Consider the following 23,686-nt stretch of genomic DNA (forward strand, 5'->3'; position numbering starts at 1 on the left):
TGAGGAGAATTTTTCATCTCAGTTTCGCTGGTACCATAAAATCATGAAATTAGTTTTTTATAAATTTTTTTGTATGCGAATTAAGGTTTCTCAGAAATTAAGGTCTTGTTGAGAGTTTTCTTCGATTATCGCGGTGTCTCGCATTATGAATTTCTTCCGCCAGACCAAACTGTTAAAAAGGAACATTACTTGATAGTTAAGCGCGGTTTGCGTGAAGCTACTCACCTCAAAAGTCGGAATTATGGATAGGTAATTTTATTTTTGGTTCGTGCACCAGGATAGTGCACCGTCTCACACTGCACTGATAATTCAAGAACTTTTTACCAATAAAAGTCGACCCATATCGTTTCACATCCACCCTATCCGCCTGATTTAATACCGTTGGACTTCTGGCCGTTCAACAAACTCAAAGGACTGCTCCAGGGACTCCGTTTTGACACGATGGACGAGATAAAAAAAAGTATTCAACATCAATCAAATTCAATTCGATATTTTGAAAAAAGTATTGAAAGCCATACCGGAAAAAGACTTTTCCGACTGTTCCGAGGGTTAGAAAAAAAGACGACATAAGTGCATTGTGTTGGACGGGGAGTACCTCGAAGGCAAAGAAATTTATTTGAAAGAATAAATAAAGAATGAAATATAAAAAAATAAATAATAATTTTTTATTTTATACATAAATTCCCCTTAGTTTTTTTTTATCACAGTAGCAGTATGCTTTGTTTTATCGCTATCTTCCTGTTGCTGTAGTTCTGATAAACTGGAATGAAAAAGAACTTTCAAGGAGCCCATGAACGTGTTAACAATTCTGTCACGAAAGAACGCAGCAGAGGGCAGTGAACTGAATTAACAAAAAGGAAGCGGAAAATGGTAAAAGTCGATCTCTCTTAAAGAAGAAAAAGAACGCAAATGAAGCTTCAGGGACAAAATCGTGACTTGAGATTAGATAGAATTTGCGTTGAAGGAATATTAAGGAAGAACAAACTATCGGAGGCACCAGAGGATTTGGTGGTAAATAAAGTTTAGTTTTCTTACCAATGCAACGCGGTTTTAAAAATTTTTACAGCCCGCAAAGAGGGCTTTTCCACCTGCTTCGCAGTCGTCTCGAGAAATATCTTAATTTTCGATGTTTAGACTTCTTCAAGTTTATTGTAGCTTAATTTAACATCTAATGTTGGACTTCGGGTAAGAACCAAACGCATTACGCATTGAAACCTCATCAAAAAGTTGTTTTTTGTTCTTACGTATACAAGGTGTAACATATCATCATGGAGATATTTCAGGGAGCGATAGTACTGGGCAAAATAATAAAAAAATGCTAATAGACCCACAGTCAAAAACGCATCATTTCCTAAATACAGCATCACATTTTTTTCCCATTACAGAAGGACATTTTGAACACTATTTGTAATTTTGCTTGCGTTTAGATTTTTTTTTTCAAGAAATATGATTAAAAGCCACGAATTCTTCAGATAGTCGATAACTGAACCGAAAGATTATTATTTTTCTTGGATTCTTTACATTCTTTATTTGATCCATAGACATTTTTGCGAATTCTACTAAAACGGCGAAAAAGTGAAAATATTAAAGAAGACCAAAAATCGGAAGTAGTGAAGACGGAATTTAAATTTGTTTAGGATTTTACAAAAAAAAAAACTAAGCTTAAAATAGCACGTGATCCAAAAAACACAACACCCTGCATATGGCGCGATTTTGATATTTTCTTATAGAAGATCTTAAAGAAAATAGGCGTACAAAACTAAAAATTTACCTCAAATCATACGTGAAAAAAAAAAATTGTGAAAGAAAATGTGAAACTCTGCCATCCTGCATGGATGTGTGACCAAAAATGGTGTGTTTTTCACCATGGGTCTGTAAACATGTTTTTATTAATCCACAAAGTACTATCGCTCCTTGAAACGGCTCCATGATGATAAGTTACACCTTGTAATAAAGAGTCGCAAAAAACTATAGATACAGGTTGAACAAACGGAAAATAATAATTTTTCAAATGATTATAAACGTCGTGCGTGAATAGGATAACAAGCTTATTTAACAACTGTTAAATTGCCATAATTAACTTTTTTGAGGCGGGTACCTATTTGTTTATATTTAAAAAAAGAGCAAATGAAAAATACGTAATTTGAAATGTTTCAGGGTTAGTTTAGGTTAGTCCGTTTTGTTGTAATGTTGTCTTGTATGGAATTTCATTGTGGTCCAAATTGAAAGCTCCGAAATTCATTATAGTTCATTGTGATCCAATCTGAGTTCCAAAATATAACAAATATGGCCTCCTGAGAAGTAATGTCTTGCAGCAGTTGCTAGGGGAAGAAAAGGAAAACCTGAGGTGTTTTGTTCGGTGGGTGCAATCAGGTTAACTCGTTCAGGTTAACGGGACTATTTGCAGATTACCTACTTTCTAATATACCAATAAGAATGATAAATTCACCGTATAATTAAAAGATATAACTATTAAAGGTCACCTTTATGGACTGTAATAATTGCTAAAATTATTTAGATACTTCACATCCGGATGACTGGTCATGGACTATAATTTGTTTATGCCGCTATGAAGTAATAAGATATGGTAGGTAATATGATATGATATAACGATAGATAAAAATGTGTGTTTAGAGATATGGGTTATCATAAGGCAGAATTAGTGCCTAAAGAAAAGTAACGCATGTGAAGTGCGGCACGTTTTTCCTCAAAAAGTTACGTTCATTAGGAAATTGACCTTTCTTCAATAAATATGCCTATGTAAAGCCGTTGTGCATAAACATCAGGAACCTATCAATAATAGTTACTTTCCACCAATTGAATATTAATAATTTAGTTTAATGCACGGAAAATTGATCATTAATTGCTTGATTTTAACGCTCAATTTCTCAATTGTTTTACTGTATCGCACGACTTTATTATACAGGATGATTTAGAACTATAGGATTGATCAGTGAAACAATAGGATACATTTAAGTATTCGAACCCACGTCCGGAAATGTCTTCCTAAGGTGCTACGGCCTTGTGATGCTTTGAGAAAATTATGTTGAAAATGTGTTTTATGGAATTTTAGTACGTTTCATTTTAATTTAATTGTACAAAATCTCTCTATAGTAATTGTTCAAAATATCGTCCTTGAACCTCTTAGCAGTATTCCAATTGCGAATAAAAATACAGGACGTAACACAAGTAGGGGTTTTCCTTTTAACACGACATTGACCTGAAGAAACTAAGCGATATTTTTATATAAAATTTTTTCGAAAACTCCAAAAAAAAACGAAATATGCGCATATGAGTCTTAATGCATTTTTGTATAGAATCCAAATCCATTTCTGCATAAAATAGAAGTTCAATGTAAAGGAAACAAAATGTCCCACAAAAAATTATCAGCCATTGCAAAGACGCAAAAAACATTTAATGTTTACTGTTTTTATGCGATTTACTCACGCCGCTTAAAAATCAGTCATGAAGGTCACTTCCAGGTGTTTTTTCGATAAACAAGCACTATTGGTACTGTTAAATTGACAAAGGTCCGTAATTACTCGAATCGCGAATTGGAGGACATGTTGGTGATATACCGGGAGTGTCACGAGAATGCCGTCGCAACTTCGCGGTTGTATGCTGAGCCCTTTCCGGGAAGACATCATCCTGCAGTCCGCAGATTAGTTTATCTTGTTGGAAGAACTAGGGAAACCGGAAACATAACAGAAATGCATGGTGGACATGCCGGAAGACCTAGGCCATCTAGAATGGCACCCATTGAGGAGCATGTTTTATCTGTGGGGTTACGTGAAAAGATTAGTGTTTACGAGTGAAATTAACACAGTGGAAGAATGGCGCGAACGAACGGAAAACGCTGCAAAAATGATTAGAGGAAAACCATCTCTTCTAAGAGCAGTTTGTGCAAATGAAACCAACGAAGACAATTTCGAACGCCTTTTGTAACCAGTCCCGGGGTAAGTATTAGCTAAAGATGTAGTACTTATTAAATCTTTCATAGGCGCATATTTCGGTTGTTTTTGAAATTTAGAAAAAACATTATATTAAAATATTGCTTAGTTTCTTGAGGTCTATGTCGTGTTAAAAGGAAAACCCCTACTTACGTTACACCCTGCATATTCTAACGTTGACCAACTTGTGAGGCGTAACTAATCAAATCGCAAGAGTTATTCTTCTCAAATAAGCTAGATCCCGTGGTTTAATATTGTACACCACGCTCTTCACATATCCCTATGAAAAGAAGTCTAATGGAGGAAGATCGGGTGATCGTGCCGGCCATTGCCATTCCCCTCGCCTCTCTATCAACCTATTCGGAACAATTAATTCGAGGTGCATTGAAATTGATTTGTTTCATTGTTCTATTACATTATCAAATACCAACTTGGTATTAGTTACTAAGATTCTCGTATGTTGTAAAGAATGTCGTTAATTGCGTGATTTTTTTTCTATTATTTCTACAATAATGTTTAGAACCGTAGCAATTTGAATAGAGACTGAAATGACATCTCGAATCAGGTGGTACAAACCCATACTTCCAATTTGAAAATTTTGCGGTTGCAACTGTCCCTCAGAGGGATCGAATTTAGGGATGAAATTTTTAGGTTGCAAGGTCTAATTTCAAAACCTAAAATTAACGTTTTTCGATATCTCTTCCACATATGTTCAAATATGCAGATATTGAATTTTATCCATTTGGCTGTTTCACACTGTATACGTATTTACGAAATTGTCACACTCGATGAAAATATGTATATGAAATCGATTCAACTTAAGTAAGTTCCAAAATACTTATTTAAATAAATTAGTGGCACAGTATCCAATTCTAAAGAAGTATTTATCCTCCGTTAACAATTTTTCCTTCTGGTAGTATTTGGTACCAGGATCCATACTGTTTTCTCTGAGCTAAAAAGTTGTTGTTTCTGGGCTTCCAGAAGTCGGTTGTCGTCCTCGGGTCGGTCCGCTGAAGTCGCCTTGCTTCGCACCTAAAGATAGATTTAATTAGAAAAATTAAAACATTAAAGGTTTGACTTATCGCCAGACGGTCACACGTTGAAGGGCTCCACTGACTGTGACCGCTCATTCCAATTCCATTTCTTCGTGTACATTATCAATTGTGAATTTCTGCACTTCCTTGGGGGTTTTGCCGATTTCCATCCACAGGGACTTCTTTGTATTCTATATAGAAGACCAAAATTCAATTATTTATAATCACAAAAAAAAACCTAATATCCACGCTTAAGATAATGTTATAGCCCGATAAAAAAGCTCCACCGTCGCCCTCAGAAATTTCCCTTTCAATCACAATCGCATTTTGTTTCATCTTGTGTTTCAGACTAGAAGCGAAAACGTACTCATGTTCGTATCAATTTTTTTTTCTTATTTCGACCACAGGAACGCTGGGTAAGCACGTGACGCACTTATTCTGAAACACCCTGTAAACAAGGCATTTCAAATTCGACCTTCACCATTGGGATCTCGAAAACTAGAGGAGATACGAAGAACTTTTAAAGAGGGCAACATTGCCTAATTTAGCCGTTGACCAAATGCCGTTTTCAAAGTTTCAGTTTTCCGAGTAATCCCAAATATATCCGACAAAAACTAAAAATTGGAGATTCCGTTTTTAATTTTTTAGCGTCACTTGACGAGGAAGCTCACAACCACAATCACATTTTCATTGCCACTTTTCGCCAGCTACACGATGACATTTTCAGATTTACCATCCGACGTTTCGTCTTACGACAGCCACCGTCAATTTTATTTTGTTTTATAGGCGCCGCATTGAATTTTTATCAAATTTTTGAAAGTACTTATGAAAATATGTTTAGAATTCTCCCTACAATACGAAACTAAGAAAATATGTAGGATGCTCTATTTGAAAAAATGCAATATATGTTAATAAATATGGGAAATTGACAACTATGGAAATGAATTTTAAATTTACAAAAAACTTGTGAAGAAATTCTAGAGAATGGCCTGTGTCGCGTACCCATATCTTTAAAAACAAAAAAGTTATTGCAAAAAGAAATGTTATCAAGAAAAAATTATCACACCATACATCACATTGTACATGTTCAAGGTACATATATTTTCATTTTACTGGTAATAATCTTCCGTCTTATTCCCAATTTTGGATGGGTTCTCCAACGGCTTTGCTTGTAGAGATAACTGTTCTTCCGAAACATCGTCTTTTAAACGAGTTCCACCTATATCCGTGTCGATGAATTTTATACTCTCAGACTTCACTTGCGATAAACTAAACGATACTTTCACCTTACTAAAATGAACTGACTTGGTCGAAAACATTAGAGGCATTTCATTGCCTTTGATAGCATCACGATTGAACTTGATTCAAAACTACTCTCCCTTATTAGCTTAATCCTCTCTTCACAAATTTATACGAATATCCTATCAAGGTTACCAAATACTGTTCCACGCAAACCGAGTGCTGAAGAGTGCGAATCACTGCATTTGAAGATTTTCAACCAAATACGAAAATTTTTACTAGTTCCGAGTGACTAGAGCTAGTTCCGGCTAAGATCCGGGTTAAAACCTTGAAGAGTTGAATGAGGAGATACTAGAATTATATGAAATCTTATTACGTCCTGATCTTTCTTACCTTGTCAATAAGATCGGTGTAGGTGATGGTTAAATCCTCTGTGGTGGTTCTTTCGTTGATTTTTCTTCAGCAGCACTATTCATGTTCGCAAAAAAAATCTTTTACGATACTTAGGCTTTTCGTCTCATATCTTGACTTCTTCGATATCAGTCGAACGACCGGCGTCCACATGATGCTGAGATTTCGCTTTTCTTCCTAAAATTAAGTGAATTAATTTTTCGTTTTTTCTGCCGTCATAAAAATGAAAATTAGTGGAAATCGTTATCAAGGCCTGTGTAAACTAGAGAACGGGAAAACCGGTGAACAAATTTATTCACCGAATTGTCCGGTCCGATTTTATTTATTTTAAAGTGGTGATGGTGTGTTTTCGTTCTAAAAGCTGTCCTGTTTTTAAGCCTTAATATAACGCAGGAAGTAGCACTGCTAAATTTCATGGGCACTCTACTATGGGTGAATACTAACAGCAGGTCCATCTGAAGACCGATGAAGGTAATAAAGTTCATCGATTTTTTTTTGCATTTTATATTTACAAAATATATACACAAAATTTCTTGTCAAATAACTCGTTTGCACAATAATAGCTATGTACAATAATAGCTATGTACCAGAATAATAGGTACTCATTGAAAAAACTGACATATTTTTAGGAATAGAATAAAACCATCCAATAGAGTGGAGATTTGCTCTGTTGCTTCACTAAGTTATCCTGGAATCCCGCCCTACAAACAACAGGATTACACTACTTATTTAATTATTTACAGGGTAGCTAACAATTCAAATCCTATGAGTTGCAGATATACCTATAAATTCAATAAAAAAACACACATCAGCTGGCCTTTAAGCCTTTAAGAGCACATCAACTGGCAAAAACACATTCATTCTTCATCTGACAATCCTCATCATTTCCTGAAGTATAAACAAACTATAAACACATCTTTGGATTAACCTATCGTCTGTTAAGGCTGAACCTCACACACAAAGTATGTTTCAAAACTGCAGGGCGAGTCGTTCCATTTCAGCCCCTTTCCGTCCCGGTTCCACAATTCCAGACAGTTCTCCTGTTCCCCGTTCTCGTATTCGAAGTTATTGGGTTCACCTGCGTTCCAGTTGGTGAACGTGATGGGACGACCCGTGGACATCCAGAAGAAGTTACCCTCTTCGGCAAGGTCGGTGCCCGAGGTCCAAAAATGTTCGTTTCCAAAGCCTAGAAATGATATAAAAATGATCGCTTGCGCTTTACGAATAGTTATTTGTACGCGGATGGAGAACAGAGAAGGAAAGTACTATTTTTACTCCCGCGAAAAATACGACTTGGCAGGGCATAAACAATCGAGAGAGTAAACGTCGTTTTCCTCGAGAGGTCACGCATTAAATTTTTTCGACGACCAATGTTCTGTTTAAACAAAAAGAAACAAATCCAAAAGCACCCTCCTTCCAATTGAATAAATAACTATTGCATATTTATAATATTTGGGCTATTTGCACTCGCTTCCTACGGAGTAAAATTTCTTTGCTCCCTAGAGAGCGTGAACATCGAGTGTTATTTTCATAGCTCAAATAAGAGAGAAAAGTTCTAGTTTCTACAAAGGTTGTGGAAAAAGCGTGATTTCTAATGTACTTAATATCACTTCAAGGCACCTACATCATGTCACGAACATATTGAACTTTTCCAGCGAGGGAACTTCCCTCAACCAAAGATTGATGATCGTCGACCGGAAACGGCAAAAATTTAGTTTCAAAGATGTTATGAAACATTGTTGGCAACATAATGATGTGCCTATAACAACTTTTTGCATTATCTGCAAACCTCGCTTATTTTTCGTCATTTCTTACGTCGAAGTTGAACTACAAATCAAAGATATCAATCGTGACATCATGGGTACCTTAATCTACAAATAACACAAGGGAAATCTTTCATAAAACAACAAGGCATTTAAAGTTATTATTTATTACCAAATAAAAGCCATTATTTAATTTTACTTAATTGATGGAACGAAATTCGTGAAGAACCAATTCTCTTCGTATTGAACTAAGTAAGTATGGTCAATAACTTAAATTGACGCTAAGAAGTAAATAATTATTGACATATTCTGTTAAAACACTTCGGGATGGCCGGCATTAGATAACGACCATTTATAGCCTGAGGGGCCTTGTTTAGGTATTCGTGAAAGTTTTATCTACCATTCGCACATGTGTCTTAACACTTATTATAACGGCTGTGAGTTACTAACAAACTAACAATATGAATAAATAGAAAAAATGACTATAACACGCTCCATTAAATAACACCAAAGCGCCTAATTGAATTGGAAAATCGAAATTTGTCGCTAATTTTATTGTTTTTTAGGGCAATTATCTGTGTTTAGTTGGTGTGGTTTAAATAATTTGCATTAAGTTAAGTAAGAGTGAAGTGGGAGATGGTACATTTTGCACTGAATGCGTCGATAAATACGCGATTAGGAGGTAAAAGAGTTTTACGTCGACGTGATTCAGATTTCACTTTCAGTGGAAGTTTTATTGCAAAATTGACCAACTGATTTTCAATTATTTATTTAAATTACTCTCCTTACCAAAATCTTTGATGTACTTTTCCAACTTGTCGTTCTCTTCCTGCGATGTTATACTGGCGAGATGCATCCCGTGAAATCTGCAGTACTGCGTGGCCCTAAAATAGTTGGCCTAAACAAAAAAAAATCCAATTATTGTTGCTGAATGTGTTCCTAGTGTATACTCAAAATAGTGTTTTGTACAAGGATGGACAAGGTCCACGCAAGCTAAACAATTTAAAGTCAGAATTGGCAACTGATTTCCCACCGCTTTTTTTTTTAAGTTTTTTGGGTGAAGATGCTTCTCTGTAGCAGAGTGGGAGCGTTATCTCTGCCAGTCCTCTGATGTTTTGACCGGAATTTTCGTGCAAAAATCGGTTTAATCGCTCTTCGTCGAACTCAAGTGGACGGCAGAACGAGGAGCGCTTTTCAGCTCAAAATTCGCGCTTCTGAACTTCACATACCAATCACGAGCAGTTCTCTCAGCTGTGGCACCCTCCATGTCCACAGCACAAATGTCGCGAACAGCTTTTTTAATCCTCGATTAGAAGCAGAAAGAAGGGGGTGTCGAAAATGCTCATTTTTCTCAACGTGACATTCCATTTTAATGGATCTGAAAATTAATCTGATTAACTCGATCAAAAACAAGAAACAGATTCCGGTAGAACGAAACATCCTCTTTCGACTAATTTGAAGTATTACGCCAACAATGGAATATTAAAATTAAAAAAAAAAAAAAACGGCGGGAACTTCGTTGCCAAACTAATACTTTTTTCATTCATGTAGAACAACTGCATGTCCATAGATTTAATTTAGAGAAATAGCTTGCCAAATTCAACATGTCATGGATCAGTTCATAATGCATCGACAATACGAGCCATGAAAACCTAAAAATAATATCTGCGAGTCTTCCCCAAAGATCAAGTCACATTTTAACCCGTTATACTAACAAGCACGTCGTTTTTTAAATTTACAAATGACCGTCCCATTAAAAAGTGACTTAAGGAATGTTTAAATACCCGGAATACCTTGACATTCGGTAATCTATTCCTGACCAAAACCGTGAAGCATACCGCATACTCCATCGCGATATGTACAAATATCTATTGTGTAGCTAGAATCTAGCACAATGATAAATACCGTGCTAATCGCAAAACAAATAGCGGAGGTTGTGTGTGGTTTATCTGTTAGTACAGATCATTGAAAGAGAATTTGAGTGATGTAAAATAGCATAAAAATATTGATAAGTTATTTCCAAGCATTCCTGCTGTTGTGGGTTGAAGTAAATAATAACATTTACTGTTAAGCTGTAATGTCTTGTCGCAGTGCAGTAGGATGAGATAGAAGAGGTACGAGATACGTCTTCGATTCAATGAAATCGTACTGAATTTAACGGGGACTCGGAGAAGATATCGCCTATGCCGCGAATGCCAAAACGTTGCTTACGTCATGCGTAGGACAAAATGGCCGATTTTTTAAAATTGACAAACGGGTCAGGTGACGTCTCAAATTGAAGGTATTTCAAAACTACATGTAATGGTGTAATGCAATTTAAAAGCGATCTATGAATTTTTGAAAAAAAGTGCTATACATTTTTAAAAATGTAAAAATGCAATACAAATCACTCTTCGGTTATTTTTGTAAAATGTTAAGACTTATGTAGACAACTTTATCATCATGGGGTCATGTGCATTATCCTGTGGTCGGCTCCACTCCATCTCATCTTATCCCGTTGTATTATCCCATGCAAAGGCTCCTCGCGTGATAAACAAGAGGAGCCCATTAGGACCACAACATAAAACCGCCTTTAACGATTGAAACCACATCATTCTTCCTCATAATTTTCTGCAGTTTTTGCAGCAGCTGCAAGACTGATCAATGTAAATTAATTCTTTAGTGCAATAAAAATGTTTTTTAGTGCAATAAAATGTCGAATTACAGAAGTTTATAGATTTATTAATCCATAAACCTTCGTTAATGTAAGACGGGATTTTGTTGACAGGTTACATTTTTATCAATGGCAAGACGCTGCTCATTTTGAACGTTTAATTTTAACTATTATAATTTTCTACCAAAAAACGAGTTTTTTTAGTTTTTTATATACTATAAAAATGAATTTGTGTTGCGTTTTTTACATTTGTTTTTTTTTTCAACTTATAGTCCTTTTTCGCAAAAACACACCGTCAAATGTAGTTTTGAAACACCTTTAATTTGGTGGTTCCCTTGACCCATGTTTCAATTTAAGAAAATCGGCCATTTTACCCTACCGGTGACGTAAGTGGAGTATAGGAAAATAAACAAGTGTGAAAAGATACTATTTTTTGTCTCAATCAACGCTGCTTTCGATATTTTCTAAAATAATAATTTGTTAAAATGTAAACAGAGGAAGATAATTTAAAACCGCAAGGTGTATTGTTTTTTTACAGTCCAATGCTGATTTTCTCAGGATAACAGCACATATTCAATCTATTACGACTTTCGTCGAATCAACTATACAGATTTATTAAAATTTGACCAATCCAGTTTATTTCCGTGCATAATTAGTCAATATTGTAATTACACAACTGCAGCAATTCAATTATCACTAAAAGTTTAAATTGGAGCAAGAACTATAGGACCATTTAAATTCATAATAATTATGAAGGTTTTAATGGATTAATGAAAACGTACGCCACTTTGAGATGTGGGTGAAACTCGTGCATGTGCACGATCGCTGTAATAATTTCTTATTCGTTTTATTGCAAAAATATGTGCAATTTTACCTTAAAAAATATTCCCAAATAGTATCGCTTTTCTCCCAGCTTCAACAAAGGCATGGTCCACCTGTTCATGGTAGGCAGCGTGTCTTCTATGCAATTGGGGCAATCTGAAATTATAGCGACAATCGCCTTAATTCGTTCGTTGGTCAATCAGACGTAAGCCATTTTATGGTAATGGGTGAAGCAACTTAATAGTCATAATGAAATAACTATAAGCTTCATATATCGCTTTCATTGTTTTTTGCTTCTACTAGTCATTACAACATCGATTTAAGGTTAAATATTCTCTTTGAAATATGAAGTTCAAAATTCGTCAAGAAATGTTAACTTTAACATAAAATATTTCCGCTAATTTGGGGGACTCCCCACGCTCATTAACTACTGCGCGGTATTGCAGCTTAATTTTCACACCTTCATAAAAGGGAAAACAATATAAATTTTCACAAATGATGAGTAGAAAGTACATACTTAATTTCCTTCTTTTGAATAAATAAACATTTTGGATCAACGTTGCCATTGCTTCACAAACAATACACTTTCTTTAGAACCATATTCGTTTAAAGAGTAAGGTGCCAGAATGCTGTGTAATGAAGAAAAGTAAAGTTGACTTATGGTGTATTCGGGCATCCGCTCCAGGGCGACCTAAGCGCGGCAATATTGTCAACTTTTTTAGCGCTCTTTGTCTTATCATGACCCGTGATAATATATGTCTCGAAGCCGATAGGTACGCCACTGATATTCATTTTGTATGAAAATTGAAAATATTGGTAGCCATTAAGCCTTCCGTCCGTTGTTAAAAAATTGGGGGGCGCCGAGACAGCATTTAAAATAAATTGGCGACACCTAATTTTTCTAATTGTTAAATTCTCAAGTGGCAAGCACGCCACTGGGTGACGAGAGATATTCAAATTCGCCGTCTCGCAATTTATAAATCGGCTTGCAAACATACACGTAAATGGCAAAATTTTTCAAGATGTCATAGGAAAAATCGAATGTCTGCATAATGTGCGAGACTGGCTAAGGGTGAGCAGTGACCTTTAGAGCGTAATTTTCATGGAAAACTAGCAAGAACAAAAAATTTAATTGAAGACGTAAATTTGGAAAAGTTATTGCAACGCTGCTTCCAGCGGCCATTTTACATAACTATTTTGATGAGTGCTTGCATTGCTATTTATGAGGTGTAAAAGGTGTGGGAGAAGAAAAGAATTTGAAATGCTGATTCTGTAATGCGAACATACATATAATGCTGGCAATAAATATAAGTTTACACCTTAACAGTTAAACTAAGACGTACAAGCTTTAAAGCCAGATCTAACAACCCTTTCATTTCCCGACTGAGTCTGAAAAAAAGTCGTAAATAAAACATATTTGCCCCATACTCAACGGATTAACCAATTAATTCGTGAATTAAACCAAATATTTACCTGTGTGGTATGTCTGGTATTACAAGCCGTTATTTAATTATCAAGGCGCATAATTATTGGTGTTTGCCTATTTTATAGTTAATTATCAGAAATCGTTAGACAAACTCATAATAATGATTGTTTATAATACAGTTGTATAAATTTATTGTCCTTAAAATCCAACATACCAAAGTTATAATTACTTCATCAAAAATATAGTTTTTGTAGAAACTGGGTAATTGAGCATTGCTCTGCTTCAATGTCTATGGAAAATATCTGATTGGTAAAGGTGCGTGGAAGAGTTTTATAGACTAGCAGTCGAGGGGTTGTTTATCCCGTTCTGAACTAACCTGAAGTTTTCCCGGTGAACTGTCCAGCGGATCTGATCGACGGTCCAGGTCCAGGTCCGGGAGTACAAGGGGCTCGATCAAAAAACACTAGAACCAACACCAAACAAGACCGCCAAATCATATTGTGGACCGATGAGAAAAACAATAATTATTACGACTTCTTAATTTTAAATGACTTCGCGAAAATTTGAGAGACCGAGACGCGGCAACAGTTCTTCTGGTCGACAGCACCACAATACCACCGCCTGTGGAACCACCAAGAACGACCTTGCTGGTACCCGAGGCGGCGGCAGAGAAAGTGGTTTCAGGACTGCAATGAAGGACTCGTATGTCTTCTCACTTTTTTCGGAGTTAGCTAAAACCGGTAACGTTAATGCGCATTCTTCGGTGGTACCGAGAATTAACAATCTGACACTGACGACGATGATTATGCAATTCGTTTTTGACTCTTTGGATTTTCAAAAATGCAATAGTAGAGGGATGAGGGCTAAGAGTAGTGAAACTATTGAAAGCCACGCATTATACTATATTTGGTATATTTTATCCATAAAAGCCCAAACAAATGGAGAATCTCACTAACGTACTTTAATTCCATTTAATAAGTGAAGCATGAATGTACGGTACTGTGCCATTCTCTTCGGATATTTTACCATTCGACTTGATGATGATTCAATGTAGAAATCGCCAAATCCCTATAACATGAAGTATATTTAAAAACAATATGATACAATTGAATGCACACGGGAAAAAAATTCCTTAGTTGACACCAAATGAATGCATTTTAATTGAGGATATAAGACGAATCGAAAGTATACAGTAATAGCATATTTATTTGAAATATACGATCGATCGAGGTAATGTCTATTTAAATCTACTCGCCGTGCTTAACGAAAATGTAGAAAAAATTACAACAAGAAAACAAGGAACAACGAAGAGATTCACTTTCTCAATTCAAGAAAATCAATCATTTTGGGAATATATGAGCCGAACACTATTCAATACCATACACTGATATTTAATTGACGCATTTATTTTCCCCTGCGCAATTATTCAACCCACAGACTTAACCTATTTTCTTGAACTCCATGGCATTAAATGTTGTTAAACTGCATCGGCGCAACAGAGGTTACCTCATTAAAGCAGGTTAATAAAGGGTATATTACCAGTAATGCTGCGTAACATCAAACCTTCACTTTCAAGTGAAAAGCTGTTATTTTCGATTTTTATTATTTTTTCGTCTGCCCATACTGGATATAGAAAGCGGTTGTCACACTCTATATTATTGAATCATATGTCTTACACACACAGTCATTGAACCAGAATTGGCAGTGGGCAGTTGCTCAGCGAAACAATACAAATTATCAAAACGATTTTACTTTTAGTTATTTACTCATATTCAATAGGCAAATTCTTGTTATACAGGGTGTAACAAATTCGAGTCTGCACGGTCTGCCTGAAATAAGAATGAACAACATGGGTTACTCGCAAAGAGCAATGAATACAAAATCGCTCGAATTAGGGAGAAGTTGCGCAATTTAAAGCAAATTCATAATCTGTTTTTACACCGGATAAATTCCGAATGGTTACGAAGATATCCGGAAAAAAACGAACTTGGTGGTTTTGGTATTTTGCAAATAACTCTTATGCGGTTACAGTTAGAGGAACGAAAGTTTTAGATTATTAAGGAATTTTTTGAGGACTGCTAGTTTTCTTGGTACTTTTTACTTACTAACTTGGTTTACTTTTGGTAACAAATTGTTAAACTTGCGATTTTCATACAGGCGCAATATCAAATATTTACGGGATTCGGGTTTTGAGACTCAACGAACAAACATCGTGAGAATCTCTGGTGTTGTTGTTTGCTTGAATTCCCGCAGTGATAAGAAAATACGAGTGCTGTTTCTTTTCTCGACACGGCTCAGATTTGACTAAGAGCTGTTGACGAGAAAATTGTTCACCGCAGTGTCCCCTGTAACCTCCTTGCGTTCGCCCAATCTTTTTAGAACACCGTGTACATTTACCTATAAAACGAAAGTCATTATGTTTACGCATGAATTTTCCAGTTTTAGAAATTTTTTTCAATGCGACACTGAATTTTTGTATTTATTTAAACCTTGAACGAAACCCAGAGAAGAGTCCTTAAAACATCTCATTGGAAACCGCAGAAGAGGACGTCCGTCTAATTTACATCGGTTAAATATAGATCCTGTTTGGGAAATATTACGGTTGAACTCTGATATTCACATTTGTTATAAATTACAGAAAAACGTGTCGTTTTACGACGCATTTCTACTGCGCATCGCAGGATATTTCACAAGTTGCTCACTTGCTGACGTCAATAAATGAAAATAGACCAATGCGGAATTGCCCCGCTTATGGGGGACGATTGTAAACTGTTAAAACTTCATTCCTACCAATTACATTATCTTCATACTCTGCTCAATTATTTAGAGATCTTATGGAAATGTCGCCAACCTAAACTTTCCTAAATGGGTAAGCCGTTGGGAACTGTAAGAAAGCTTCGCGAGTAAGTTCGAATATGCGTGCGAATGGAAAACTCGTTCAGTTCAGATTTAAATATCGTTTATAAATATTTGCAGAATTATCTCTCGAGCAGATAGACGCAAGGGAATGGAGTTTATGCCCATTAGCGGTATAAATCAGATTGCTAAAATCTTTGGTTGGAGTCGTTTCGTTGAACAACAAACTTTCATGGGTTGAGCACTTGGTTCTTCAAAACACCTGCTTTCCTAATATAGTTTAATCTGTAACATAAAACTAAAAAGTTGCGACATTGCGTTGCGCGAAAGATCACGACACGTTGTCTCATCCCAAACAAAATCTACGAATACCATGTGAAGAATGGAAAACGCGATGACCTTAATACGCGAATTGCATTTTACACCATTAAAGGTTAGTATGTAATAGGCTTGTAACTCAAATTTCTTTGTACAGTCGAGATCTGAGAGTATCTGAAAATGTGGAAGCCCGATATGAAATATACCTAATCATCGGTTTGTCAGCAGGAATTACTCAACATAAGCAATTAATGAAATCGCAGCGCGAAAAGAGAAATATGTCACAAACGAAATATTACACTTTTTTGCTCAGTTTCGGGTCATTTTGTTTAAGATTTTGATGCACTTTTAAACTAATTAACGTTGTTACGATATCAAAAATTTTGCGTTTTTTTTTTAAATTTGAAGGCAATTTTGCTCAACACGTTTCAAAACTCATTTTCTATACAGGTTCGGCCAGCTTTACATTGGTATGCAATTAATTCGAAGGTCGACTTCGAAGATGCATAGATTTGTTGTTTTTTGAGCTCTTGACGTCGTTTATCGAAACAAAGTTAACGAAACTATTTATTATGGATGATATTCTGCAAAATCGAAATCAAGGTCAAAATCTAATTGTTAGTTATATGTTATTGTGAATTAGATATAATTCTACTTATTATACAGGATGTAACAGGTCATTTTGCAGATATTTCAGGGGGTAATAGTATCCGGTAAAATTATAAGAAAATACTAACATGCCCATAGTCAAAAACGCACCAATTTTGATATACAGGGTGACAAAGTTCGATTTTTTTTCACTTTTTATTTATTTTTAAAAATTTTTATCGGCAGTTCGTATAGTTTCGTTTTTGTATAGATTCATTTATTTTTCCCGTTACTTCACTAATGTAGTGTCGGGATTCAATGGAATGTCAAATTCCGGTGCTAGAGTAGACATGGGATGGTGGTTATATCTACGAAAGAAATCACGGTTCATGAACAAAAGCTGTAAGTGTGTATTTATTTACTAAAGATAGAAGAACAAACGAGAGAAGAGCAAGTGGACTGAGGCCTGTCTCATCTCAGTTCGTCGTTTTTAAGACTGCCCGGGTCAGCCTCTTCCTTTTTCCAACTCCCTTAACTGCTACCTGTTATTCTGGGTTTCTCACCCCCGCTTGGTCGCATCTGGGCACCAAATGCCCAGAGGATCATCACCCTAATCGTCTTCATAATGTCTTTAAGTATGAGGACGCGGTATTGTGAAATGGAAAGAACGCGTACATAAAATTCAAAAGTGGTTATTACACATTTAACACCACCACAAACCCTTGATCTCAATCCGATTGAGCACTTATTGAAACATCTGGAAAGACCGATGAGAAAAAGCGAAATTTCGAGCAAAGAGCAACTCGTAATGCTATTTTAGTCGAATGGTCCAAAATACCTGAACATAAAACTATAATTTAGTTGAATCAATGAATCATCGTTTACAAGCTGTGATCGATGCTGAGGAGTGTCGCACCAAATATTAATGACTAAATTTCATTATTATTTAGTCATAAAAGTTTGGTCTTCTTAGTGTATCGATACTTTTTTCACCTACTATATCACAAGCCAATGAATCGAACCTCGAAGTATTTAGCCAATGGGAGGTCACCAAGGTAGTGCAGAAGACACAATAATTACAGGGTTAAATTCAATATCCGTGCTACAACTCATTACATGAAACTGTATTTTGCTTTTGTAAAATTTACCTTCGAAATTGAAATCCTCGTAATACGAATCCACGTTTTCCGTTTCATCGCCGTCTAAAGTCTCCCTACTATCGCTCTCCTGTGTGGAATTGTTCAACAGTTCTTGTATATTGTTATTAGACGACCGCATCCTAACGATTCCATTGGGCAAAATATCCAGCAAACTTGGCGTATTGGAAAACCGTTTGCCATAAAGGCTCTTCTCCAGAAAGTTTTGCAGAATCTGTTTGGTGATTTGGTTTTGGCGTTGGATTTCGCGAAGGTCTATGTCATTGCGACCTGCAATCAATACACACGTTGTTTGTATACTTGTGACATAATCTTGCGTTAGATCATATCAAGTGATTCATCTGATTACGTAAAACACTTGCGGTCTGTTTACCTATGACAACTGAGGAATGTGGTTTATCCAAGGAAACACCTATAAATCTTCGTTAAAAAGTAAATGGTGCACATATAAGACGGAGCGATTATTGTTTCGTAAATGAATTAATTAGAGAACTATTTAGATCACGAGGAGTTGAAGAAAATTTGAAGGTTGTGTGCATGTAAAGTAGCAAATTCGATGGCTTTTTTCAATGTATGTGCTCAATTACTTGATACGAGAGCGATTAAGCTACCGCAGCGTGATCTATTGCCTGAAATAATAATAATTGCAAAACTTTTTGCAACTAGGCTCAAAAATTATTGTTGAAGTTCTTGTCTCGAACTGGTTCTGAACAAAAACTTTTCCACAACGTAAAAAATCTACCCAACACTTGTAGTATAATTCAGAACAAGAACAGGGGACTCGGTTTAGATTTGCAAATTCCTCCTATACCTACTATAGCCTAGTTATCTTAAATAACTGTCACGACTAGCTTGATTACATCAGAAACGTGTTACTTAATTCAGCAGCAGCATTTAAACTAATTTATACTTATAATTATATAAGGGATGGCTTCAATTGGGCAACCTAACATAATTCAAGCTTTACAATTACATACATTAAAATGTGTTGGAAATTAACATATCGAACGCATATTAAGTTATTGAAGAACGTCTGCGTTAGTAAAATATAGGGCGTCCATTTAACAGCCCCTCGGACTCCTACGAGTTTATTTGTGATTTCATTGAAAAATATCAGTTACGGATATGTATATGGGGCTAATGAGGCGTAGCTTTTAAAATTAGTGACAAGTCTGCAGGGCTCCTCAAAAAAGCAGAGCGTCATAAAGCGTCATTTTTTTTTTAATGGGACCGCCCCTGCATTTTTTCACGTGAGAAAATCTGCTCCTGATCCTGTGTTAATGTCTAGATGTTTTTGGCCCTGAGATGCCGCGACTCGAGGCTGTGACATTTGCAACGTATCATAAAAAAAATTAAATCGCAGACAGTTTAAGTTAAATTTTGATAATTCTAGAATGGATTGTCAGGTAGGATCGCCTTAACGGGCACAAGTATTGATTTCGCCAAAAATACGCACAAGGTCTTCACCATAACAACTTTAATTTTCACCTTTTCAGCTGAAATTTTCTTGATTTTTTCAACTTTTTTTTCAACAACAGCATTATTTATGACATAGAAGGAAGGAAAATTCGATTTCCTTCATTTCGGTATAAAATAATGTAATATTTATCTTAAATATTAATATCATTATTAATTATTTCAGGAAAACGCGCGTTCGTGGACTTGTGCCTGAGTGTTTAGCATGTATTGCCATAGTTTCAATGTTTTTCATTTTACTATTGTGATATTAATTTCTTCACAAAGCACTGCAAATATATATATATATTTTGATGCCATAACTTCAAGTTACTGCAACCTAGAGTAGAAAAAAGTCGAGGAACCAACACAGGATCAAGGAAGGATTCTATCACGTGAAAAAATGCAGTTCGTCCTATTTGAAAAAATGGCGCTTTATGAGACCTCACTCTTTTAGGACACCCTATAGGGTTGTCACTTAGTTTAAAATTTACCTGCATTAGCCTCATACGCATTTCCATAATTGCAACACAGAAGTCCGAGAGCCGTTAAATGGACACCCTGTATAACATTCCTACACGATTTTATTATCGCCGATCTGCGATAAAACAATTTCCGTCTGAAACATAATCAAAACAAAACTCAAGAGCGCAGAAGAGACTTAATGGTGTTTTATAATAATTAACAACTAAGTACAATCGGGAAAATCCATAGTAAGCCGATAAAATGTGAAGGTAATCGACTTGACGATGAAACGACCATTACCCTGAAGGTACTTAAGACATAGACCGAAAAACAAAGCAAAAAGAATGTGGGCTGGTTTGCTTCATTCGGACAGTGGCAAAACTGGTTGGGACCAAAATCGTTAAACCTCTCAAAAAGAGAAAAACTCTTTTTTGCTACACGATTTGGAAAATTACTGAATCTCAATTAGGTTACTGGACGGAAAATACACCTTTCTCGTAAAGGTACGGAAAAATACACTTCTCACAGAAAAATACCATTTTACGGCTTATTCGTACCAAAAAAAGTATAGGGAAATCTGCTATTATTTCTTATACCCCCTCCGTTTCCAAGCAACTACTATTGAATTCATTCACATAATTCCTCTTATAGGCTTAATCTTCGGGGCACAGCATAACGCATTTACATATACAAGAAATGAAACAATTTTTGTTCAGATTAACATACAAATGTACTCTTAGTATACTTCTATTGCGACAACACTTGGCAATATAATTTCTATTACTATGCTATTTCTTTGATAATTCGAGCATTGAATTAAGTCACAGTTGCGCAACACATTTTTGAAGCAGCACTTCATTGATCCTTATTAAAAACTTATTTAACTGTCGGTCACCATTATATTTCCTATTTCCAGAAATAAGTTCATTATTGAAATAATGTTCTCATAATTTACATTTTATACGCAATATCCGCTTAAAATAATGATTAAAAATTGGTTTTAAAGTGCAAATTCGCATTCTTATTCCCCATAATTATCGATTGCTGCATGAGCACTAATGACTAATTAGCTTTTCAACTCAACGATAATTGGGAAAAATGCTGCATGATTACGTTATATTAAGGGTCCCGTACACAGGGTGTCTCAGAAACGTCCCGCTGAGGAAACCTCTCTAGTGTAATTAGCTGTTTAAACATATACTTTTTCTTCATTTCTGCACACGAAGTGAAAATACACCTACACTGACAATCTTAAAGGTACTCATCTCATAAACGATGTGGAACTTGCAATATCAAGTTATACTTGATCTTGCTCCCAAACGTATTGTTGAGCATTAATTTGGGTTAAGTGCCGAGAAGAATGAAGGATTCGAGTTCAATGACAATCACTTTGCACCAAAGTAAACATCGCAATTCAAACTCATTAATTCGAGTTATTTCGCAACCACAGTTAAATTACAAAGACATAATAGGAACGGCATACATGATGGTAGACAATTTGATGCAAGATACCGATAAATCGGGAGGCTGCAAAAACGAAAAGTGCATGAATTCCAATCCGAATAAGGTGCACTTCTTTAGATCCATTCTACTGTCAATTACTTGTCTGGTGCATTTCGCAAAACGAGGAAAACCAATCGAAAGAGTAAGATAGAAGATAATTTCGTGGAATTGATAATGATTACCATTCTGGTTTGAAAAACAAATGAAAATATTATCAACTGAAACGTCAAATTCAAAAATAAAACTTTATAGAGATGTGCTAGTTGTGCCTTATTGTCCAGTCGATTGCTCGCAGATACGGAAAAGACGTTATCGAAAATGCCATTTAGTTATTCTAAGAAGCACCCACACGTAACAGGTAGAGAGATTTTGAACTTTTTTTCGAAATTTTTGAACTGAAGAAGAGATACGTCAAAACTGACAGTGACTTTCGCTTTTCTGAGAGAAATTAGCAACTCGATCGGGTCAAGGAGATATCTCGTTCTACTCCCCATTTCTACTGCTGTAAATAGGAGAGATTGCCATCAATTCACTATATTACTTCCGACATTTCCGTAATTATGTGAATGAAAAAATGGTAACTCTAGTTTCGGAAGCAATGTTATCATTCGGTTTTTGTCTCGGGGCTTTTGTTTTGTCGACAATAGAACATCACTTCCTAGGTGTTGCCCATGGCAACCCACATAAAATGACAGCTGCAACACGACAACAAAAGTTGAAAAGCATTTTTATACCCATAAACTCGATATTCAGAACAGTAACAAATGTCTTATGAAACTTCAATGGTTCATTTGCACCTTTTGTTTCGAACTTGCGACACATTTATGTGGGTAAAAGCGCGTAATGTTCCCATTGTTTCCAAAATTTTAAGCGAATTTCTATTCCAACGGACTACCTTGCCTATTTACATAATGTATTAGAGGAATTATGGAAGAATAACGAAGAAAATATAAAGTGCAAACGTACCAATATTGACCGGTATGCACGCATTTGATTATATTGACACAAATGACTTCGTATATTAATCACGAACTATTTACTCTGATTGAGGTGGGTTAAGTAATAAAAAAGAGAAATTTCAAGTTTAGCGACCATAATTTAATCTGGGGAGTTTATTGCGCAATTTCATAATTTTCTACTTTCTTCTGTAATTAATAAAAAACTAAAAGGATGTCAGGAGAGGTATGACATTTATGTTTGTAATTGTTTACGCAAGAACCCAAGAATTTATATACATTATTGTAGCCAATTACACATACGCGAGTAAATAACAGAATTGTTTGAAAAGGTCCTCAGAGCGACTCCCAAATACGATTCTTTTTATAGGAAAACAACTGTTAAACCTGGTTGCCAAAGCTGACGTAATATCCCATGTTGCCAGATACTTCGGTTTGGTCCTAAGTGTACGAATTTGCATTATTTTGAATCAGATTTTGAATTTATGGTATCCCGCACAATACTAACCAACAAAAACTCACCGGACTGGTCCATGAATCCGAATTTATTGCCTCCCACGAAGTTATGCACCAACAAAACAGCCACCATCAGAATAAGCCTCGATCTCCCCCAGGACAGTACCGCAGATAACGTCAAGCTCCGCATACTCCGTACTTTGGTACCTTTAACAGTCTGGATCGCGCACTACGATACGCGACAACCCCCGAATTAAAAACCAATTTAATTGTTATTGTTTTGATTCTTCTCTATCAGGCAGAACGCATTGGCGTCCGTGAAAATGGGATCGTGGTCGAACACTGAAAAACATATTGGTTGACGCGTATAGCGAAAGTACCGACTCAGCTTATAGGAGTACCAAGTACCGACTCTAGGCCAGGACATATCCGCGCTTTCGTTTCTTTTTTCGGTCAGATCGATTGCGGCATGACGATGTTTCTCATTAAAACCCGTTTCCGCAGATGAAATTAAAATTGCGTAAAACGAAACGCGATTCGGCTACATCCTGAATCGAAGGGCAAAGAGTGTTAAGTAATGGTGAGGACCATTTAATGGCATCATCACCGAAATTGAAAATCTTTGGCGTTCTTT

At 35.9% G+C, this 23,686-nt stretch overlaps 1 protein-coding gene across 1 annotated transcript; it reads right to left on the reverse strand.

Annotated features, from left to right (window-relative positions):
- Window positions 1-7,168: 7,168 nt before the first annotated feature.
- LOC136344951 (mannose-binding protein C-like) lies at window positions 7,169-23,641 on the reverse strand. Its single transcript, XM_066292883.1, has 5 exons — window positions 23,119-23,641; window positions 18,209-18,487; window positions 11,925-12,028; window positions 9,187-9,295; window positions 7,169-7,820 (listed from the first exon to the last, which is right to left on the reverse strand). The coding sequence occupies exons 1-5, from the start codon at window positions 23,240-23,242 to the stop codon at window positions 7,573-7,575; spliced, it is 864 nt and encodes a 287-aa protein (XP_066148980.1). The 5' UTR covers window positions 23,243-23,641; the 3' UTR covers window positions 7,169-7,572.
- Window positions 23,642-23,686: the final 45 nt, after the last annotated feature.

Source organism: Euwallacea fornicatus, chromosome 18 (genome assembly GCF_040115645.1).
Source record: "Euwallacea fornicatus isolate EFF26 chromosome 18, ASM4011564v1, whole genome shotgun sequence".
In the NCBI taxonomy this organism is placed as follows: domain Eukaryota; kingdom Metazoa; phylum Arthropoda; class Insecta; order Coleoptera; family Curculionidae; genus Euwallacea; species Euwallacea fornicatus.